Consider the following 19,874-nt stretch of genomic DNA (forward strand, 5'->3'; position numbering starts at 1 on the left):
TTTTTTCAGACGGATTTTGTCCTAAACTGGTGTTGCATACACACGGTCGGACAAAGTTGTCGGAAAATCCGATCGTTCGGAGCGTGATGACGTTCGTTCGTTACGACGGGACTACGTAGAGGCTAGTAGCCAATAGCTTTGGTCTCATAATTTTATCTGAGCATGTGTGGCTCTTTGTCCGATCGGAATTCTCTACAAAAAGTCCGATCTGATTTTTTTTGTCGGAAAATTTGAGATCCTGCTCTCAAATTTTTTCTTTCGCAATTTCCGATGGAAAAAGTCCGATAGAGTCCACACACGATCGGATTTTCCAACAATATAACCTTTTCCGTTGGAATTTCCGACGATGTCTACAGGGCATAAGTAATGCTTTCTACCTGGCTGTGCTGTGTGAGACTGCTTGGTAAATTTGAGGACTGGATGGACAGTAATGCAAACCGTTTGGCAGATAAAACAACTCTCATATATGAATTTTAGTTCAGCTTTAATACCCATAGCATGTATTTCTTGAATTATATAAGTAGCAGTGCAGTGTGCACAAGTGCAAAGCACAGAGTACAGTGATACAAAAGTAGCAGTCCAGCTGAAGAAAAGAAAATATGATGCTCGTTATATATTTATTTCAGGCAGGTATATCCACAAGAAGAAGCAGCTTTAAAATACGGTGTTCACAAAATAGTTCTTTCAAGTTTCCAGGCTTTTATTGTTGCTTCAGTTCTGCTAATAAAATACTGGAAAAACCCCATAGAATGGCTGTAGGCTTCTGTTGGGATGTTGAAAGTTCCCTGGAGGTATAGAAGATTCTGTTGAACTGTAGAAAAAACATCTGTGGAGGTGTAAAAGATTCAGGAGAGGCGTAGAAGATTTTGTGGAGGTGTGTCGATGGTTCTGTGGGGGTGTAGAGGATACTATAGAGGTATAGAAGATGTTGTTAAGGTATAGAAGGTTTTGTGGAGGTGTAGAAGATTCTGTTGAGGTGTAGATGGTTCTGTAGAGGTGTAGATGGTTCTGTGGAGGTGTAGAAGGTTCTGTGGAGGTGTAGAAGGTTCTGTGGAGGTGTAGAAGGTTCTGTGGAGGTGTGGATGGTTCTGTGGAGGTGTAGAAGATTTTGTGGAGGTGTAGAAGATTTTGTGGAGGTGTAGAAGATTTTGTAGAGGTGTAGAAGATTTTGTGGAGGTGTAGAAGATTTTGTAGTGGTGTAGAAAATTTTGTAGAGGTGTAGAAGATTTTGTAGTGGTGTAGAAGATTTTGTAGAGGTGTAGAAGATTTTGTAGAGGTGTAGAAGACTCTGTAGAGGTGTAGATGGTTCTGTGGAGGACTCTGTGGAGGTGTATAGGATTATGTAGAGGTGTGAAAAATTATGTGGAGCTGTAGAAGGTTCTGTTGAGGTATAGAAGATTTTGTGAGGTGTAGATGGTTCTGTGGAGGTGTATAAGATTTTGTGGAGGTGTAGATGGTTCTGTGGAGGTGAGGATAGTTCTGTGGAGGTGTAGAAGATTTTGTGGAGGTGTAGATGGTTCTGTGGAGGTGTAGAAGATTTTGTGGAGGTGTAGATGGTTCTGTGGAGGTGTAGATGGTTCTGTGGAGGTGTAGAAGATTTTGTGGAGGTGTAGATGGTTCTGTGGAGGTGTAGAAGATTTTGTGGAGGTGTAGATGGTTCTGTGGAGGTGTAGATGGTTCTATAGAGGTATAGAAGATGTTGTTAAGGTATAGAAGGTTTTGTGGAGGTGTAGAAGATTCTGTTGAGGTGCAGATGGTTCTGTAGAGGTGTAGATGGTTCTGTGGAGGTGTAGAAGGTTCTGTGGAGGTGTAGAAGGTTCTGTGGAGGTGTGGATGGTTCTGTGGAGGTGTAGAAGGTTCTGTGGAGGTGTAGAAGGTTTTGTGGAGGTGTAGAAGATTTTGTGGAGGTGTAGAAGATTTTGTAGTGGTGTAGAAGATTTTGTAGAGGTGTAGAAGATTTTGTAGAGGTGTAGAAGACTCCGTAGAGGTGTAGATGGTTCTGTGGAGGACTCTGTGGAGGTGTATAGGATTATGTAGAGGTGTGAAAAATTATGTGGAGCTGTAGAAGGTTCTGTTGAGGTATAGAAGATTTTGTGAGGTGTAGATGGTTCTGTGGAGGTGTATAAAATTTTGTGGAGGTGTAGATGGTTCTGTGGAGGTGAGGATAGTTCTGTGGAGGTGTAGAAGATTTTGTGGAGGTGTAGATGGTTCTGTGGAGGTGTAGATGGTTCTGTGGAGGTGTAGAAGATTTTGTGGAGGTGTAGATGGTTCTGTGGAGGTGTAGAGGATTTTGTGGAGGTGTAGATAGTTCTGTGGAGGTGTAGAAGATTTTGTGGAGGTGTAGATGGTTCTGTGGAGGTGAAGATGGTTCTGTGGAGGTGTAGAAGATTTTGTGGAGGTGTAGATGGTTCTGTGGAGGTGTAGATGGTTCTGTGGAGGTGTAGAAGATTTTGTGGAGGTGTAGATGGTTCTGTGGAGGTGTAGATGGTTCTGTGGAGGTGTAGAAGATTTTGTGGAGGTGTAGATGGTTCTGTGGAGGTGTAGAAGATTTTGTGGAGGTGTAGATGGTTCTGTGGAGGTGTAGAAGATTTGGTGGAGGTGTAGATGGTTCTGTGGAGGTGTAGAAGATTTTGTGGAGGTGTAGAAGATTTTGTGGAGGTGTAGATGGTTCTGTGGAGGTATAGAAGGTTTTGTGGAGGTGTAGAAGATTCTGTTGAGGTATAGAAGATTTTGTAGATGTGTAGATGATTCTGTAGAGGTGTAGATGGTTCTGTGGAGGACTCTGTGGAGGTGTATAGGATTATGTAGAGGTGTGGAAAATTATGTGGAGCTGTAGAAGATTTTGTGGAGGTGTAGAAGATTCTGTTGAGGTATGGAATGTTTTGTGGAGGTGTAGAAGATTCTGTTGAGGTATGGAATGTTTTGTGGAGGTGTAAAAGATTCTGTAGAGGTGTAGATGGTTCTGTGGAGATGTGGAGGACTCTGTGGAGGTGTATAGAAATATGGTAAAAAGGAAATCAGGCGGGGGAATCCGATACATTAAAGCACCTCATCCCAGAATTTTAGTTAGATGGAATAGTATTGGGGAATGGGATTATTGCGGTGTCTATTTGTCTAACAAGCAAAGATAAATTAAATTAAATATAAAGATAACAAAGAAAACAAAATTTATATAGAGTACATAGTTGAAGAAAAGTTCTTTTTTATTTATTAAATACAATAAAAGAGTGGTCAAAATACATAGACCATAAGTACAAATGCATAAGTTAAAATACACGTCTGCTCAATCTACTTGGTCAGAAATTACTTGCTGGTCAAGAATGCCCCAACATGTTTCGCCATTACAATGGCTTCTTCAGGGGAACCAATACTCCACCCAGCTTTTTCTTCAACTATGTACTCTATATAAATTTTGTTTTCTTTGTTATCTTTATATTTAATTTAATTTATATTTGCTTGTTAGACAAATAGGCACCGCAATAATCCCATTTCCCCCAAAACTATTCCGTGTATAGAATTATGTAGAGGTGTAGAAAATTATGTAGAGGTGTAGAAGGTTTTGTGGAGGCGTAGAAGATTCTGTTGAGGTGTAGAAGATTTTGTAGAGGTGTAGAAGATTTTGTAGAGGTGTAGAAGATTATGTGGAGGTGTAGAAGATTCTGTAGAGGTGTAGATGGTTCTGTGGAGGTGTGGAGGTGTATAGAATTATGTGGAGGTGTAGAAGATTTGGTGGAGGTGTAGAGGATTCTGTGGAGGTGTAGAGGATTCTGTGGAGGTGTAGAGGATTCTGTGGAGGTGTAGAGGATTCTGTGGAGGTGTAGAAGATTCTGTGGAGGTGTAGAAGATTCTGTTGAGGTGTAGAAGATTTTGTAGAGGTGTAGAAGATTTTGTAGAGGTGTAGAAGATTATGTGGAGGTTTAGAAGATTCTGTAGAGGTGTAGATGGTTGTGTGGAGGTGTATAGACTTATGTGGAGGTGTAGAAGATTTGGTGGAGGTGTATAGGATTCTGTGGAGGTGTAGAGGATTCTGTAGAGGTGTAGAGGATTCTGTGGAGGTGTAGAGGATTCTGTGGAGGTGTAGAAGATTTGGTGGGGGCGTAGAAGATTTTGTGGAGGTGTAGAAGATTTTGTGGAGGTGTAAAAGATTTTGTGGAGGTGTAGATGGTTCTATGGAGGTGTAGAAGATTCTGTAGAGGTGTAGATGGTTCTGTGGAGGTGTATAGAATTCTGTGGAGGTGGAGATGGTTCTGTGAAGGTGGAGATGGTTCTGTGGAGGTGTAGATGGTTCTGTGGAGGTGTAGTAGGTTCCATGGAGGTGTAAAAGATTCTGTGGAAGTATAAAAGATTTAGTGGCGTAGAAGATTCCATGGAGATGTAGAGGATTTAGCGGAGGTGTAGATATTCTGTGGAGATGTAGTCAATTCTGTGGAGATGTAGTAGATTCCATGGAGGTGTAGACGATTCTGTGGAGGTGGAGAAAAGTTTTCCAGACTGTACTACTCAGTACCAGGCTTGTGTCTTTCAGTAGATATAAACTCCGTCAAAGACCTCACCCTCATGCTTACAGATATAGCACAAATATGTTTTTTTCTAGAATCCCTATAATGTTTTTGAGTGTTTTTATTTATGATTTCTACTTCTTCTTACCAAACAATCCAAGAAATTTCTTGTTTCCTTTCTTATTGGCTTGCTGTTGTGCCAGGATTTCCTCATTATATTGGGCTTGTTCAAATGATCTCTGCCTCTCCAACTCTTCTCTCCGTTTCCTCAGCGCAGCTTCTTCAGCTTCTCTTCTCCTCCGTCCCTCTCTTTCTAACTCTTCCTCTTGTCTTTTTAATTCTTTTTCCCTAATTGCTCTTTCTAAGGCTTTCTTTCTCTCCAGACTTTCCTGTTCCATCTTCTTCTCTCGCTGGTGAACATAATTGACGACAAACTGTTTGCGGTCATGCATCTCCTTCACTGGATTCCGTGTCTCATGTTCTACACGGAACTGAGCATCTTTAATGACTTCCTGTAGGAACTTCAGCACTTCCTCGTGTCTTCCTCTGGTTTTAAAGTGGTCTTCGTGGGTGTAATTTTCAAATGCAAAAATCCTTTCTATGCCCATGTCCCTGAAAGAGGACTCAACGGTAGTTAAGTTCCCATAGTTTTTGTGGGTGAGGACCACAATGGGATAGATCCCTGGAAGGAGAAGAGAAATTAGTTACTTCAAATATAGAAAAGTTCATACAGTATGTGTTGGCCACATGTGTAGCACCCTCCTAGATAGGTGCTGGGATAGGTTAGAATTAGTTGTGGCTCACTTTGTTCCGAGGAGCTGTATTTTTGTTGTTAGGTAAATTTAGCTTGCTTCATTGTAACCAGCGTGGCAGTAAATATTGTGTTAGGTACATTTAGTTGTGCTCACTGTAGCCATTGCAACTGCATGTGATTTGGGATGTTCAATGTTTCAGCTGCTGCTAGTTTAGACTGTTTCCTCTGCTTTCCAGAGAGCTGGAGAACTCTCTGGAACATAGGTGTGAAGCAATACAAATAGTAGCAAGAGTATTGATACAGCCATGGCCAATCCCTGAAGACTGCTGAGAGTCTGTGAAAATACTCTGAGACTCAGAGCTGCTGGGTCTCTGCCTGCAGAGGGGAAGTCCAGCCTGGAGAGCTTGTTTCCCTCCAGGGCAACGCTGCCATGTGCTTACTGTTTGTGAGTAATGATGAGCTCAGGCGTGTTCACAAACAGCACATGCAGAGCCCACCAGGAAGTCGGCACTGGGGATCGCTAATCACAAGCAGTGAGACATTTCCCGATCTCTGCAACTACGCATCAGGACAATGTCTCACTGCTTGTGATTAGCGCTCCGCAGTGCCGACCTCTTGGCGGGCTTTGCACATGCTGTTTGCGAACACGCCTGGGCTCATCCTTATTTGTGAGGCCTCGGATGGTCGACCTAAGAGCTTGGAAGCTGAGACTACAGGCTGGTGGGGCTGTCTGCGGAAAATCTAGTCTGGTATCACTGGAGGAAAGTGTGACTTGGATGTTTGAAAGGAGGCGACCAACTTTCCCTACAGATTTGTGAGGACAGACTGGCTGTGAGAGATCTTAGAAACTTTGGGGCTGCTGCTAGAGAGTCAGCTGTGTGGTTGACCAAATGGGACATTGGCTGGTGTCCTGAAGAGCTAAGTCTATCTGATTCTATGCCAGGGGACTATGCTCTGGTTTGACTAAAGAAAGAAGCTTGCTTTTAACTTCTTCTACTACAAAGCCAAGTTCACAGTTTGCAATTGCCTCAGCTTTTCAGAAAGGAGTTTACTGTCCCTTCATCTGCACATACAGTAGTTCTGTTTTTGGAGTAATCCGCTCAATTCCCTCAACCCTTTCTCAGTTACTCCAAAAATTAAAACGACAAAAACAGCGACACCCCTAGACTGTTTTTTAGGAAAAGAGTGACTGTAATCATGTACCTGGCTGTGGGGCAAGCACTGAAAAAAAGAACCTGGGAAAATTTCCAGCAGCTCTACACATTTAAAGCAAGGATTCCCAATAGTGGAGCGTTTTTCGTGTTGGATTCCTGCCCATTAATATGATGGTGGGGCCCGAGTCCTGCTTCGCTTCAAAAATTATACCCCGTATAACTTTAGTGGTGCTTCAAAACATCTTCAAAGCCTCCATAGAAATCTATGGCAAAGCTTGCTTGAAGCCCCACTGATGCCACACCAAAGCCTCATCAAAGCCCCTCAAAGTCTCACCGAAGACCCACATCGAAGCATCATTAAAGACCCATCTAAGCTCCACCAAAGCCTCATCAAAGCCCCATCTAAGCTCCACCGTAGCCTCATCAAAGCCTCATTGAAGCCCCTCAAAGTCTCACCGAAGCCCCACATCGAAGCCTCATCGAAGACTCATCTAAGCTCCACCAAAGCCTCATTAAAGCCCCACTGAAGCCTCATCAAAGCCTCATCAAAGCACCAAGGAAAAGCAAGGTGTAAACAGGACTGAAGTGACAGGGGCTTTGACTGGCATTCAGAGAGCTTTAATAAAGCCTGTCCAAAGCCTTGTTTTGAAGCAAAGTGTAAACTAGCCCTAACAGAGCACCACAAACTGAAAACACTATGTGCTTCAGTTCAAAGGCACTTTTGCATATGGCATTAGTGGTTGCCCCTACTTTTCACACATTAAGAGGGGAGACTCTTTGCATTCTATTAGTAATGACAGAAATGATGGCTTTACATTCTTTAAATGTAACACTAGGTATTTAATATATGCAATTGCGTCCAACCTTTGCAAAATTCATAATGTTGGCCGTACTCCCCTCAGGTTGAGGGATCGCCTGCATGACCATCTTTATGACATTACCAAGAAGCATTCAACCAATGTAGATAACCACTTCAATGGTTGTCATGCAGGTGACCACTCAGCTGTATCTATACAGGGTGTAGAAAATGTCATAGACCCCAGGAGAGGTGGTGATAAGTTCAGACTTTGTAAAAATGATGTTTTCTGGATTTCTGTCTGGGTACACGGAAACCGGTAGGGCTCAACCATGAATGGGATGTGTCACATTTTTATGAAGGAATAATGTGCATCCTGGGGTTTTGCTACTGGTAACCCCAATAGCCATTTTTTAAAACTTTTGCTACTGGTGACCCAGACATTTTTATTTTTATTTTTTTCCCTAACTTTTTATAAAAATTGAGTTCCATTTTTATTTTGTATTCAGTCTGTTCTTTATATGGTTCTTATTATGTTTTATATCTATTATATATATCAGAGTTTTTCTGCGTTTGCATCGCTAAACAGGGGTCGTCATCTGCCAATTATTGGCAGCCGAAAATCAATTGGTTCACACAGATTGTTCCAATCACAAGTAATTGTTGCATGTATATGTATATATATATATATATATATATATATATATATATATATATATATATATATATATTTATTTATTTATAAAATATTTATAAAATATATATATATATATATATATATATATATATATATATATATATATATATATATATATATACACACACATTATAAATATATATATTAATATGTATATATGTATATATATATATATATATATATATATATATATATATATATATATATATATATATATATATATATATATACATTATAAATATATATATTATATTATATATATATATATATATATGTATATATATATATGTGTGTGTATATATATATATATATATATATATATATATATATATATATATGTAGTGGACATTTGTATGTAAGCTATGACTACACACTAAGGGAGCGTGAAACGCGTTAGCTGGTGATGCTTTTCCCCTCTATTTGTGTTTTTGGACATGTTTTTATGGACTGAAATAAATATATATATTAATATGTATATATGTATATATATATATATATATATATATATATATATATATATATATATATATATATATATATATATATATATATATATATATATATATATATATATACATTATAAATATATATTATATTATATATATATATATATATATATATATATATATATATATATATATATATATATATATATGTGTGTGTATATATATATATATATATATATATGTAGTGGACATTTGTATGTAAGCTATGACTACACACTAAGGGAGCGTGAAACACGTTAGCTGGTGATGCTTTTCCCCTCTATTTGTGTTTTTGGACATGTTTTTATGGACTGAAATAAAGGTGATTTTACTGGATGTGCGGCCAACCAGAATCATTTTTTGCTCATTGGAATATGTGATGGGCGGGGCCAGAACCCGGTCTGTGTGTTAGTGGAGGTGGAGATGGGAGACTGACCTGTTCACACATATCTATGAAAAAACATAATTTTTAATATGTAAAGGCCAACCCATCCATCAGCGTCTCCAAGCTTTATTTTATTGAAAAAAACACCCTCCTCTCATTTTCTAGCAGCGGCCACCTTGAGTAAGGCAGATGATTAATGGAGCATTTTCTTCCTGGAATCCATCTGTCCTTAGCTCGGGCATGCGTGTGCTTAGCTGAAAAAGCCCCTCCTCCCATGAAGACGTCTGGGATGTATGACATCATTTTTGGCCTAGAGATCAGGAAGCAGCTGAAGATATGTAAAACAAAAGTATAACACAAGAAAATATAATATACCCTGCTATCTATTTACTAATGCTAACAGCATAAGGATTAAAAATAGTTCATGTCGATTGAGAGAGTTTAGTTCCACCTTGACTCTTATTCTACTGCATGGGTAGGATGTAATTAATGAGACACAGACAGCAATAAAAAAAATAAAAAATAAAACTGGCCGAGCTTTTAAGGCCTTTTTATTTTATACAAAATGAAAAAATAAAATTTGACTGGAGAAGTTGACAGCGTTGGTGGTCACATTGGACAGGAAGTTGTCATTCCTGTATATTAGCCGCAGGGATTCCCGCATTCACAGATGACACGGGATATTTGGGAAAAAATAATACTTCTTCCTCCATCAGAGAGAAGACTGGATGACAAGCAAAGAGAGAGGAAGGTTTGATACTTTTGCCACCTTATGTTAAAAAATTCTTGTCCAAAATTTTATTTCAGAGAAATAAAGTTGGAACCTACCAGTCAGATCTCTGGCTGTATGAAGAACGCTCTTCAATTCATTCATTTCCTCGGGGGGAATTATATGCTTCACACTAAACAACAGGGATGAAAAAAAAGAATCTCTAAAGTTGTACTGATACAGTTAGTTTCAACCAAAGGGGCCATGCTGTTGGAATACAGAATTGTACTTGTGCAACAACTACTGTACATCAGTATTTCGAGATATATTCTTTAACCAGTAGATGGCAGAGTTTATACATTTGTAACTGCATCTATGGTATTGTCAGGGCTGGCTTAGCCCTTCCTCCTCTGGGCTGGCTGCTCAGCTGTCGGCTAATTGCCAGCTCTCTTCTCTTTCCACAGTTACCAGCTGTTCCTGATGATGCTCGTCTGACCTGCCTATTTAAAGCCTTCCAGCTCACACTTTCCTTTGCCTTCGCGTTGGTCACATCACTAGGAACCATCTCCTGCTGTTTGTTTCAAGACTGGCTTGCTGACATCCCTCCTGGCTTCTTATCCTGCTTGCAGTTGCTCTCCTTGGATCCCTGACGTCTGGACTGGCTGATTACCCGATCTGGTTTATGAACTTTGGACTGACTGACTACCCGATCTGGCTACTGGACTCTGGCTATACTTGACTACGCTTTTTCCTATTTACCTTTTTATTTTTATTAATAAACAAGTGTGATTTGATTGTACTTCTTTCTCTGTCTGTTTCATGGTTCCTGACAGGTATGCTCAATGTCTTTCCCTGAATAAAAGTTCCTGTTTCCTGTCTGCAGTTAAGCAGCAAAGCCCATGTGGACTGTGCACTGTCTATGTTCTGTAGGGCTATGTATAGAATGTATAACAAGTACGGTACTATAAAGCCTTTCAAACAAACTCAAGGAACCCAACTAAATACATATATGGGAAATGTTTTACCTGCAAAGGGTTTACTGTATATTTCCGTCCACTCAGTCTTGTGGTCTTCACAGCTCTGCCACACACTAGATACTAGTAGAGGAAGGGAACTACTTTGTCTTTACCAGAGTTCAGTAACATTTACAGGTCTTATCCCTCCCCCAGATCGTGATTGGACAATGAAGAGGGAGACCAGTGAGCTCATATAGCTGTTACAGGCATATCCCACTTTTACTTTCAAAATATTTTATTTTATATTAAAGGCACTTACATACTTAAAACAGTACACAAACTAGCAGTAGCAGGGAGGGCCTGCTGTCACAATGTAAGTAAAAAAACATGAGACATTAGTGAAAAACAGACAATATCAAGAGTGTACAGTCGGCAAGCCCTTCCTTATCGAGGGGCTACATCAATAAGAGGTAAACGGAGGGTGTCTCCCCCGGGAGAGCCCACCAGGTAGGACTATTAGGGTAACTCCCAGGAGCCCCCATCCCGACACCCCTAATAGGGAACTTGCTGTGCCAGGATGAGGGAGTGTCCTCCCAGGCCCCTCCCTCGCAGAGGGGAAAAACAGTCGGGGGATCGTCTGCCGTGGGTACCGCAACATTAAATTGGACTGTATGGTGAACTTGTCAATTACAGCTCTGTTGAGCAAACCAAAATCTTAGAACGACTAGAAGGACAGAGAAGAGAAGAAAGGAGGAGAAGAGGAGAACAGAGGGGTCGGGGGAGGTAAGCTATGTCCTGAAAGGGTGGAAGGATATAGCGAGGGAATGTTTCACAATCGATGTAAGGATGGGTGCTTTAGGGGTGAGGTCTGGTTCCTAGGGGAGGGCCTGGGGGTACCCCCGGCAGCAGAGAGATTCCCATGTAACGGGCCCAAGGGTCCCACACCTTTCGGAATTTAGGTGTGGTGTCTGACAGAATACCTGATAGTTTTTCTTGGGACATTATCCACGATATCATCCTCTTAACTGCGAGGAAGGAGGGTTTGGGTTGCTTCCATGCGGAGGCAATCGCAATTTTGGCTCCTAATAGAATAAAATAAGTTAGTTTCTGAATGTTACCAGACATCAAAGGAATCGGGGTATTGAGTAACGCAACCTCTGGAGTTCTCGAAACCCGGCAGCCTGTGACTAAGTAAATCAAGTTGAATATTTTAGTCCAGAACGAACGGAGTCTAGGGCATTCCCACCAGATGTGGATCATGGAGCCACGAAGTTGGCACCCCCTGAAACATAAGGGATTAGCCGTGGGATATATTCTGGCTAGCCTTACTGGAGTGAGGTACCACCTGGTTATCAATTTGATGCTAGCCTCCATTAGTGAGGTGTTCTGGATCCCCCGAAAGGATCTGGCTAAGGCCAGCTGCCAGGATTCGAGACTCCCAGAGGTCTGGAGATCAGATTCCCAAGCCGTCATATAGGGGGATTTACCCGTTGGGGAAGTGAGAGCCGTGTAGATCACTGAAATACCACCCCTCTGCTCCCCGACTCCACCACACCAGGCTTCATATTCAGTAAAGGGAGGAGGAAGGGGTTTGTTTTTCCAAAGTGAGTTCAGGTAGTGAGATATTTGGTGGAAGCGGAACCTCTCTGTGTTTGGTAGCTCTAAGTGTTCGATACAATAAGCTAGGGAAATCGGACCCCTGGAATTAAAAAAGTGACCTATCCGGTATAGTCCCTTGTCCAACCACCATCTGAAGGCCTCAATGTTCAGACCGGGGGGGAAGTCATGATTACGGAACATGTGAGCAAGGGGTCTTATAGTGGAGACTAGGGAAGGCTCTTTGCGAAGGCTGTCCCATAGGGCACAGGAGTGAGAAAGGGATGGGGACATGATGGGCGGCCTGGCTTTGGGCGGGCACCATAATAAAAAATCTAGTGTATAGGAGGGTACCGCACAGCGTTCTATGGACTGCCAGTCCGGTTTCTCAAATTTGGAGTAGATCGAGGAGAGTTGGGCTAGGCGAGCTGCAAGGTAGTATTTGTGGAGGTTAGGCAGACCCAGCCCCCCTCTGCGTCTATGCAGGAAGAGCGTGTTTTGCGGTAGACGGTATCCCTTATTACCCCAAATATATTTCAGTATTTTGCTTTGCAGAGAGCAAAGGTGGTCCTTCCGAACTGGTATTGGCAGGGCTCGAAAGTAGTAAAGGATTTTGGGGAGAAAGGTCATTTTTATGGAGTTAATCCGGCCAAGCCAGGATAATTCATGTTTAGACCATGAGGAGAGGTCGGTTTCCAGCTGTCTGTATAATTTGGGGTAATTGTGGGCATATAGCATCTCTATTTTAGGTGTGAGGGAGATACCCAAGTATTGGATGGCAGTGTCACTCCATTGGAACGGAAAGGATTGTTTGAGAGAGAGGACTTGGTGAGTGGGGAGAGAAACATTCAACGCCACAGACTTGGAGTAATTAACCCTCAAGCCTGAGACCTTGGCAAAGTCGTCCAATACCCGGGATAAGTTGGGTAGGGTTGTGAGGGGGGAAGTGAGGAACAACAGTATGTCGTCCGCGAAGAGTCCACATTTGTGCGTTTGACTACCGCATTGGACACCTCTAATGTCCATATTGTGGCGGACTGCGATCGCCAGTGTTTCAATGGCTATTGCAAATATGAGGGGGGATAGGGGGCACCCCTGTCTGGTCCCCCTGGTGATGGGAATTGGCTCAGAAAGGTATCCCTGCATTCGAATTTGGGCCCTCGGCTGGGAGTATAAGGCCTGTAATAAGCCAAGGAAGCGAGCCCCAAATCCCCACCTGTCAAAGAGCTGGAAGATGTACTGCCATGAGACCGAGTCGAAAGCCTTTTGAATATCTAAGGAAAGGAGGAAGCCAGATTGTCCGGATCCCCCTTCCCAATTAGACTGCAAAATGGAGATAATGTCGATCGCCCTCCGAATTTGGTCAGGTCCCTGTCTGCCGGGAATAAAACCAACTTGATCCTTGTGGACATAGCGTCCAATAAAGGAGGCTAACCTATTGGCCATAACTTTCGTAAGAATTTTGAGATCATTATTAATAAGGGAAATCGGTCTGTAGTTGCTGACATCTTCCAAGTTCTTGCCAGGTTTGGGGATGACCGTGATATACGCCGTGTTAAGGTGGGGATCCAGGGGGTCTCCATTAGCTTTATGGTTACCGAGATTGGCCAGGTGGGGAGCTAGTGTGTTGGCAAAGGCTTTATAGTAAGGGATCGAAAGGCCGTCGGGACCAGGGGCGGAGCTTTTTTTAAGAGTCTTAATGACTTCCAGTATCTCCTCTGTCTGGAAGGGGGCTTCCATAACTTGTTTGTGAACGTCCGATAAGGCCGGGATGGGCAGACCCTCCAAAAACTTTGGAAGGAGGTTATCTTTGGGGGGTGGGGAGCTACTGTAGAGAGAGGTGTAGAATTTCTGAAAGGCAATCAGAACTGTGACCGGATTAGACGTGGGCGGGAGTCCCGCGCTTCTGATCCGAGGGAGGGTGCTCAGCTTGGTTCTAGGGGAGAGTCTATTGGCCAGGAGAGTGCCTATTTTATCCGCCTGTGAGTAAAATTTGTGGCCAGCCCACCTAACTGATTTTTCAGCTTTCGTGGTGAGGGCGAGATTTAGTTCTAAGCGAGTCCTGTCTAGTATGGCCGTGGGGGTACGGAGGGGGTCCTTTTTGTGAAGAGCTCTGAGTTTAGAGTATTCCTCTTCTAGCTTCAGGATGGTTGATTGCCTTTCCCGTTTTATTTGAGAACCCAATTGCATGAATTTTCCCCTAATGTAAGCTTTGTGCGCCGCCCACAGGGTCTCGGGGGAGACATCAGGAGTCGCATTAATAGAAAAATAATCCTTCAATGCTTTGTCGAGATCTATAACTCGTGATGGCTCCGAAAGGAGGGATTCATTTAACCTCCAATGCCTAGGATGTCTCCCACTCGAGCCCCCCAGGGCCGTCACAATTACAAGAGAGTGATCTGAGATCACTGTGTCAGTGATGGAGGCTTTGAGCATCCTGGGAAGGAGCGAGGAGGGGACAAGTATGTGGTCTATGCGTGCATATGATTGGTGAGGCGCTGAGAAGTGAGTGTAGTCTCTCTTTGTGGGGTTTAATTCCCGCCAGACATCGGATAGCCCATGAGCGTGTAGCAATTTGGCAATCCGTAAGCTTGCCTTTGTGGGCCTGGTTAAGCGGGGACGTGAGGGGGAGGATTTATCAAGTCCTTGATCAAAGGCGACGTTAGAGTCTCCTCCGACAATAACCGTCCCCTCTAAAAGAGGTGCTAAGGTACGTAGCATGGATTCGAAAAATTTGGCCTGACCCGTGTTCGGGGCATAGTAGGAGACCAAGGAGTACAGTTGGTCCCCCACAGTGCCCTTTACAAGTAAAAATCTGCCCTCCGGATCCGCTTTTTCAAAACTCTTATTGAATTTGCATGTTTTGGCCATCAAAATGGCCACCCCCTTGGTCTTGGATTCCGCGTTGGCTAAGAAGAACTGAGGGAAGTGGGCATGTAGGTACTTGGGACTATACCGGATAGGAAAGTGGGTTTCCTGAAGCAGAATTATATCTAGTTTCAGGGATTTGTAGTAATCGAGGGCTTTTCTCCGTTTGATGGGGGAATTAAGACCCTGAATGTTGTGGGAGGCTATCTTAAGCCTAGCAGCCTGTGGATCAGCCATGGAGCAGAGGGGGAGCCCAGCATCTGAAAACGACCTCACTTACCCAATCTATAGCTGGGTTCTTGGTAAGGGCATTGAGATCGGTGGCCCGAGGATGTCTCCCAGGATGCCATGTCGACTGGGTTGGCTCAGCCCAACCTGAGGAGAAAAAAAATAGTGTCATGCAAACATTCAACGGGGGAAGCTTACCATCAAGGGGGAAGAGAAGGGGAGAAAGGGCAAGGAAAGAAAGGGTTCCTGAGAAGAGAAAGAGGAGATCAGGGCAGGAGACACCCCCCGAAATCCCAAGCAAACACAATGAAGACAACCGACCCATAAGGTCAGGAGTCCCGACCCTCAGACGCCTGGGAAAGGCCGAGGGATGGAGAGTTACACATGTGGTCCCTCGCGGAACTGGGGACCCCTAGTCGGGTAACTACCCGAACTGTGAAAACAACTTTAAATAGCAATAACATAAAAGCTGCAATATACATAAAAAGGAACTTTTCTTTTGAGGCACGGCTAAACATAATGCCTAGAAGACACTGGGGCTAAGAAATGAACGCTGTTCTTAAGGCATAAGGAAGGATGGTACATCCAGGGGGGGTGCTGAGGAATGCAGCCCCCTGGGAAATCCTCAAAGCAACCTTAGGGCCCATTTCGAGGGTACGTAAACAAAAACAAAAAAAATATATGCGGGGTTACGGGCAGTCCAGTAGATGGACAAAGTACTGCATAGCGTCCCGGATTATTGGAGGCAATGGGGATAAGGGTAGAACAAGGGTAGCACAAGTCCTAGGCAAGGGGAGGGAAAAAAGGGTTGGAGGGCCAAACTTTCCAAGTTTGGGGAGCAGTCCTCCGGCCCTCTCCAGGACCTCGGACGGTCAGTCACAAAATGGAGAGATTGATAATGGGACTGGAAGTTGCTCAGGTGGGTGCATTATCCTTGACCTTCTTGGCTCTTCCGGAGGTCCATAACGGGGATTGTGGGCTGTTAGGAGTGGGTCGTTTGTTAGATCCCTGGCTAGGGTTAGAAGTGTCCATGTCAGCTTCTTGAGAGATGATTTTCAGCTTGGGGAGGAGCTTTTCCCCCTCGGGAAAAGTGGAGAAGGCAAAAGACTTCCCTTTGTCCGTGAACCTGACCGCAAAAGGGAATGCCCATTTGTATTTTATGTCTTTGTGGGACATTGCAAGCAAGAGGGGTTTTAGAGCTCTTCGTCTCTGTATCGTGGAGGGGGAGAGGTCCGCAAAGATCTGAACCTGGTGTCCCTGGTAATTGACGTGTTGCAGGGATCTGGCTCTCTTCATGAATTCTTCTTTCACCGAGAAGTGATGTGGCTTGGCCAGAACATCTCGCGGGGTGCCATCCTTCCTAGGGGGGCCGAGGGTTCTATGGACCCGGTCAAGTTCAAGCTTGGTAGCTGGGATGTCTGGGATTAGCTGTTGAATGAGGTCTTGCACCGCCCTGGACACATCAGTTATTGATTCTGGAAGCCCGCGAATTCTGACGTTATATCTGCGTGACCTATTTTCGAGGTCATCTATACGGGCCATGGCTATGTCCAATTGCTCCTGTACTGAGTAGATGTGTCTGGAGTTTTGGATGGATCTGGCTATGGTATCCTCCATTTTATGTTCGATCGTTTCGATCCGGGAGCCTAGGTTAATAAAATCAGCTTTCAATTCCCCCGTGATTTGCAAGGCAGTTTGGGAGAGGCCCCTCTCTAATAATTCAGAGAATTTGCCAAACAGGGCATCCATGTGGGAGACTGGGTCTGTATGAGCAGCCTCGGGGGGGGCCATGGCGGTCTGGGTAACTCTGTAGGTCCCCGCTGGGGAGGGAGAGAACTCCTGGATGGTGCGTTCCAGCAGAGAGACCGTGGAGGCCGGGGACGGTGTGGCTTCCTTGGGGAGACCCCTGGGGTTGCCTGGGGTGGCGTGGAGAGGAGGAAAGTCTGTATCTGACCTGAAATCCACTGTGCCTGCGGATCTGTGATCCTGAGACAGGAGCTGTGCTGCGGTGGCCATCTTGGATTTCTCCCTCACGTCCAATGAAGCGAACAGCGGGCCGAGATTGCGTTTAGCCAGTCCACCGGTCATTCAGAAATGTGCCCCAACACTTCGGGATTCCGCCCCTATAGCTCGGGAAGCGGAAGGGTAGCCGTGCCGTGCGGTAGGGGTTCCGTTGTTCCGCGAGGCAGCGGAGCTTTAGATGATCGCGGCCATCTTGGAAGCCTCGTGCATGCGCACTCCCGGCATATCCCACTTTTAAGTACACAATGGTGTTTATTTACTAAAGCTGGAAAGTGCAAAATTAGGCTCACTTCATAAAAAAACAATGAGCTTCTAACCCCAGCTTGTTCAATTAAGCTTTGGTTATAAAACCTGGAAGCTTGTTGGTTTCTATGCAGAAGTGAGCCGGATTTTGCACTTTACAGCTTTAGTAAATAATCCCCATTGTGTACTTAAAAGTGGGGTATGCCTGTACTCTGCTTTCCTCTACTATCAACAAGCCCTTGGATGGCAAACCAAATTATGGTCTCCTTTTACTTTTTATTTCTCCTCCAGCCTTAGGTCTGCTGTAAGGGACTGCAAGAGGTTGATACTGAGTCTAATTTAGATACCTACACTGCTTACATGTAGACAATGATTTTAGGATTAGACATGTGCATTTCGTTTCGTTCCGAATCAAAATTCAGACGAATTTTCATTATTCAGACATTTGGATGCATCCGAATAACCGAATTACAATGCTAGCGAATTCAAACGAAATTCGAATCAAATTCGAAAAATTACATTTTTCGACCCAAATTTGGGGCCACGTATCTCGGGGCCACTTGCAGATACAAACCCCAAATTTGGTATGCAAACAGAGTAGAACTAGCACTACTCCATCTCCAAATTGGGGTTTCTAGCACTAAGTGACCCCGAGATACATGGCCCTAAATCAGGTCGCAAAATATTTTTGAATCCGGTTGAAATAGTTTCCAATGCAGTTGAAATAATTTAGAATCATGTTGAAATCATTTTGAAAATATTTCAACCAAATTCTAAAATATTTCTACCGGATTCGAGATGATTTCAACATGATTCGAAATTGTTTCAACTGCATTGGAAACTATTTCAACCGGATTCGAAAATATTTTGTGACCCGACTTTAGGGCCATGTATCTCAGGGTCACTTGCTGCTAGAAACCCCAAATTGGGAGATGTTGTAGTGCTAGTTCTATTGTGTTTTCATACCAAATTTTTCTAGCTCTAAGTGACCCCGAGTTACGGGACCCCAAAGTCAGGTCTCAAAATGTCAAGCACTTTTCTGCAGCAGAGAATGACATTTTGTGACCTGATTTTGGGGCCACATATCTCAGGGGTCACTTATATCTAGAAACACCAAATTTGGTTTGCAAACACAATAGAACTAGCACTACAACATCTCCAAATTTGGGGTTTATATCACCAAGTGACCCTGAGATACATGGCCCTAAATTCGGGTCACAAAATATTTTCAGATCCGGTTGAAATAGTTTCCAATGCAGTTGAAATAATTTCGAATCCGGTAGAAATATTTTCGAATTTGGTTGAAATATTTTCGAATGCGACCGATTTTTCGAATTCAGTAGAAAACGAAACAAAATCCGAAAACAAATTAAACTAATTTAACTAATATAACTAAACAAAATTAATTAATTAACGAATTAAAACGAAACTAAACGAAACAATTTTTTTTCTTTTGCACATGTTTACTTAGGATATATTAATAATACAGAGCTGGATTCATGTTTGGCCTTAATGTGTGGACTTAGTTCAAACCGTAATTAGTTATGTTGTCACAATACCCCCTACAATTATGTACATCTATGTGCCAGGACAGCCATCAGAAAGATCACGACAGTTGTAAGGCTCATGCACATGTTTACTGCTCATCCCTATTACTGACCTTGGCCAGGACTTCTGAAAAAAATGTTTTGCCTATGAACTCTGCACCTCTCTGCCTGCACAATGCCATCCTCTGCTTGTTCCTGACCTTGATCCTGCCTACAATTTGGTGCCTTCCAGCTCAACTGTTATCAAGCCCAAACAGGCAATGAGAGGAGAGCTCTGACAAAAAAGCACCACATCCCAGAAACTATAAACAAAGCAAGGAAGGACACTGGGGTTTTAAAACAAAACCCCAGGACTTTTAAGGTGCTAAACTGTAAAGTTAATTAAGGTCACATAAAATACTCCTGAAGAAGCTGAACAAGCGAAACATGTAGAGTGGTATATTATGGAATGATCATTTGTTTTATGGTTTCACCATCCTAGTGAACTTATGAACTGTATTCATTGTGTCGATAATACTATTGTTTTTATTGTTTGTAAATAATAAAAAAAAAAAAATTCGTTTGAGCATATTGCTTATGTGACCTTAATTAACTTTACAGTTTAGCACCTTAAAAGTCCCGGGGTTTTGTTTTAAATCCCCAGTGTCCTTCCTTGCTTTGTTATCAAGCCCATCTTATGACCCAACTCCGCTCAGAACTGAAGTTGGTCCATTCTGGATGCCATCAAACCCAGCTTATGACCCAACTCCATTTATAACTGAACTTGGTGTATTCTGGATGCCATTGAACCCAGCTTATGACCCAACTCCACTCATAACTGAACTTGGTCCATTCTGGATGCCATCAAACCCACCTTATGACCCAACTCCATTTATAACTGAACTTGGTGTATTCTGGATGCCATCAAACCCAGCTTATGACCCAACTCCATTTAT

At 43.1% G+C, this 19,874-nt stretch overlaps 1 protein-coding gene across 1 annotated transcript in view; it reads right to left on the reverse strand.

Annotated features, from left to right (window-relative positions):
* Positions 1 to 600: 600 nt before the first annotated feature.
* LOC144000381 (uncharacterized) overlaps positions 601 to 19,874 on the reverse strand; it is a 29,892-nt gene continuing 10,618 nt past the window's right edge. The window contains exons 3-4 of the mRNA XM_077494187.1: positions 9,599 to 9,672; positions 601 to 5,181 (exon numbers count right to left, since the gene is read on the reverse strand). Coding sequence (XP_077350313.1) covers positions 4,634 to 5,181; positions 9,599 to 9,672 — 622 coding nt within the window. The 3' untranslated portion in view covers positions 601 to 4,633. The remainder of the gene's footprint in view (positions 5,182 to 9,598; positions 9,673 to 19,874) is intronic.

This window comes from Lithobates pipiens, unplaced genomic scaffold (genome assembly GCF_037356315.1).
Source record: "Lithobates pipiens isolate NorthernLeopardFrog02 unplaced genomic scaffold, aLitPip1_a1.2 Scaffold_22, whole genome shotgun sequence".
Classification (NCBI taxonomy): Eukaryota; Metazoa; Chordata; class Amphibia; order Anura; family Ranidae; genus Lithobates; species Lithobates pipiens.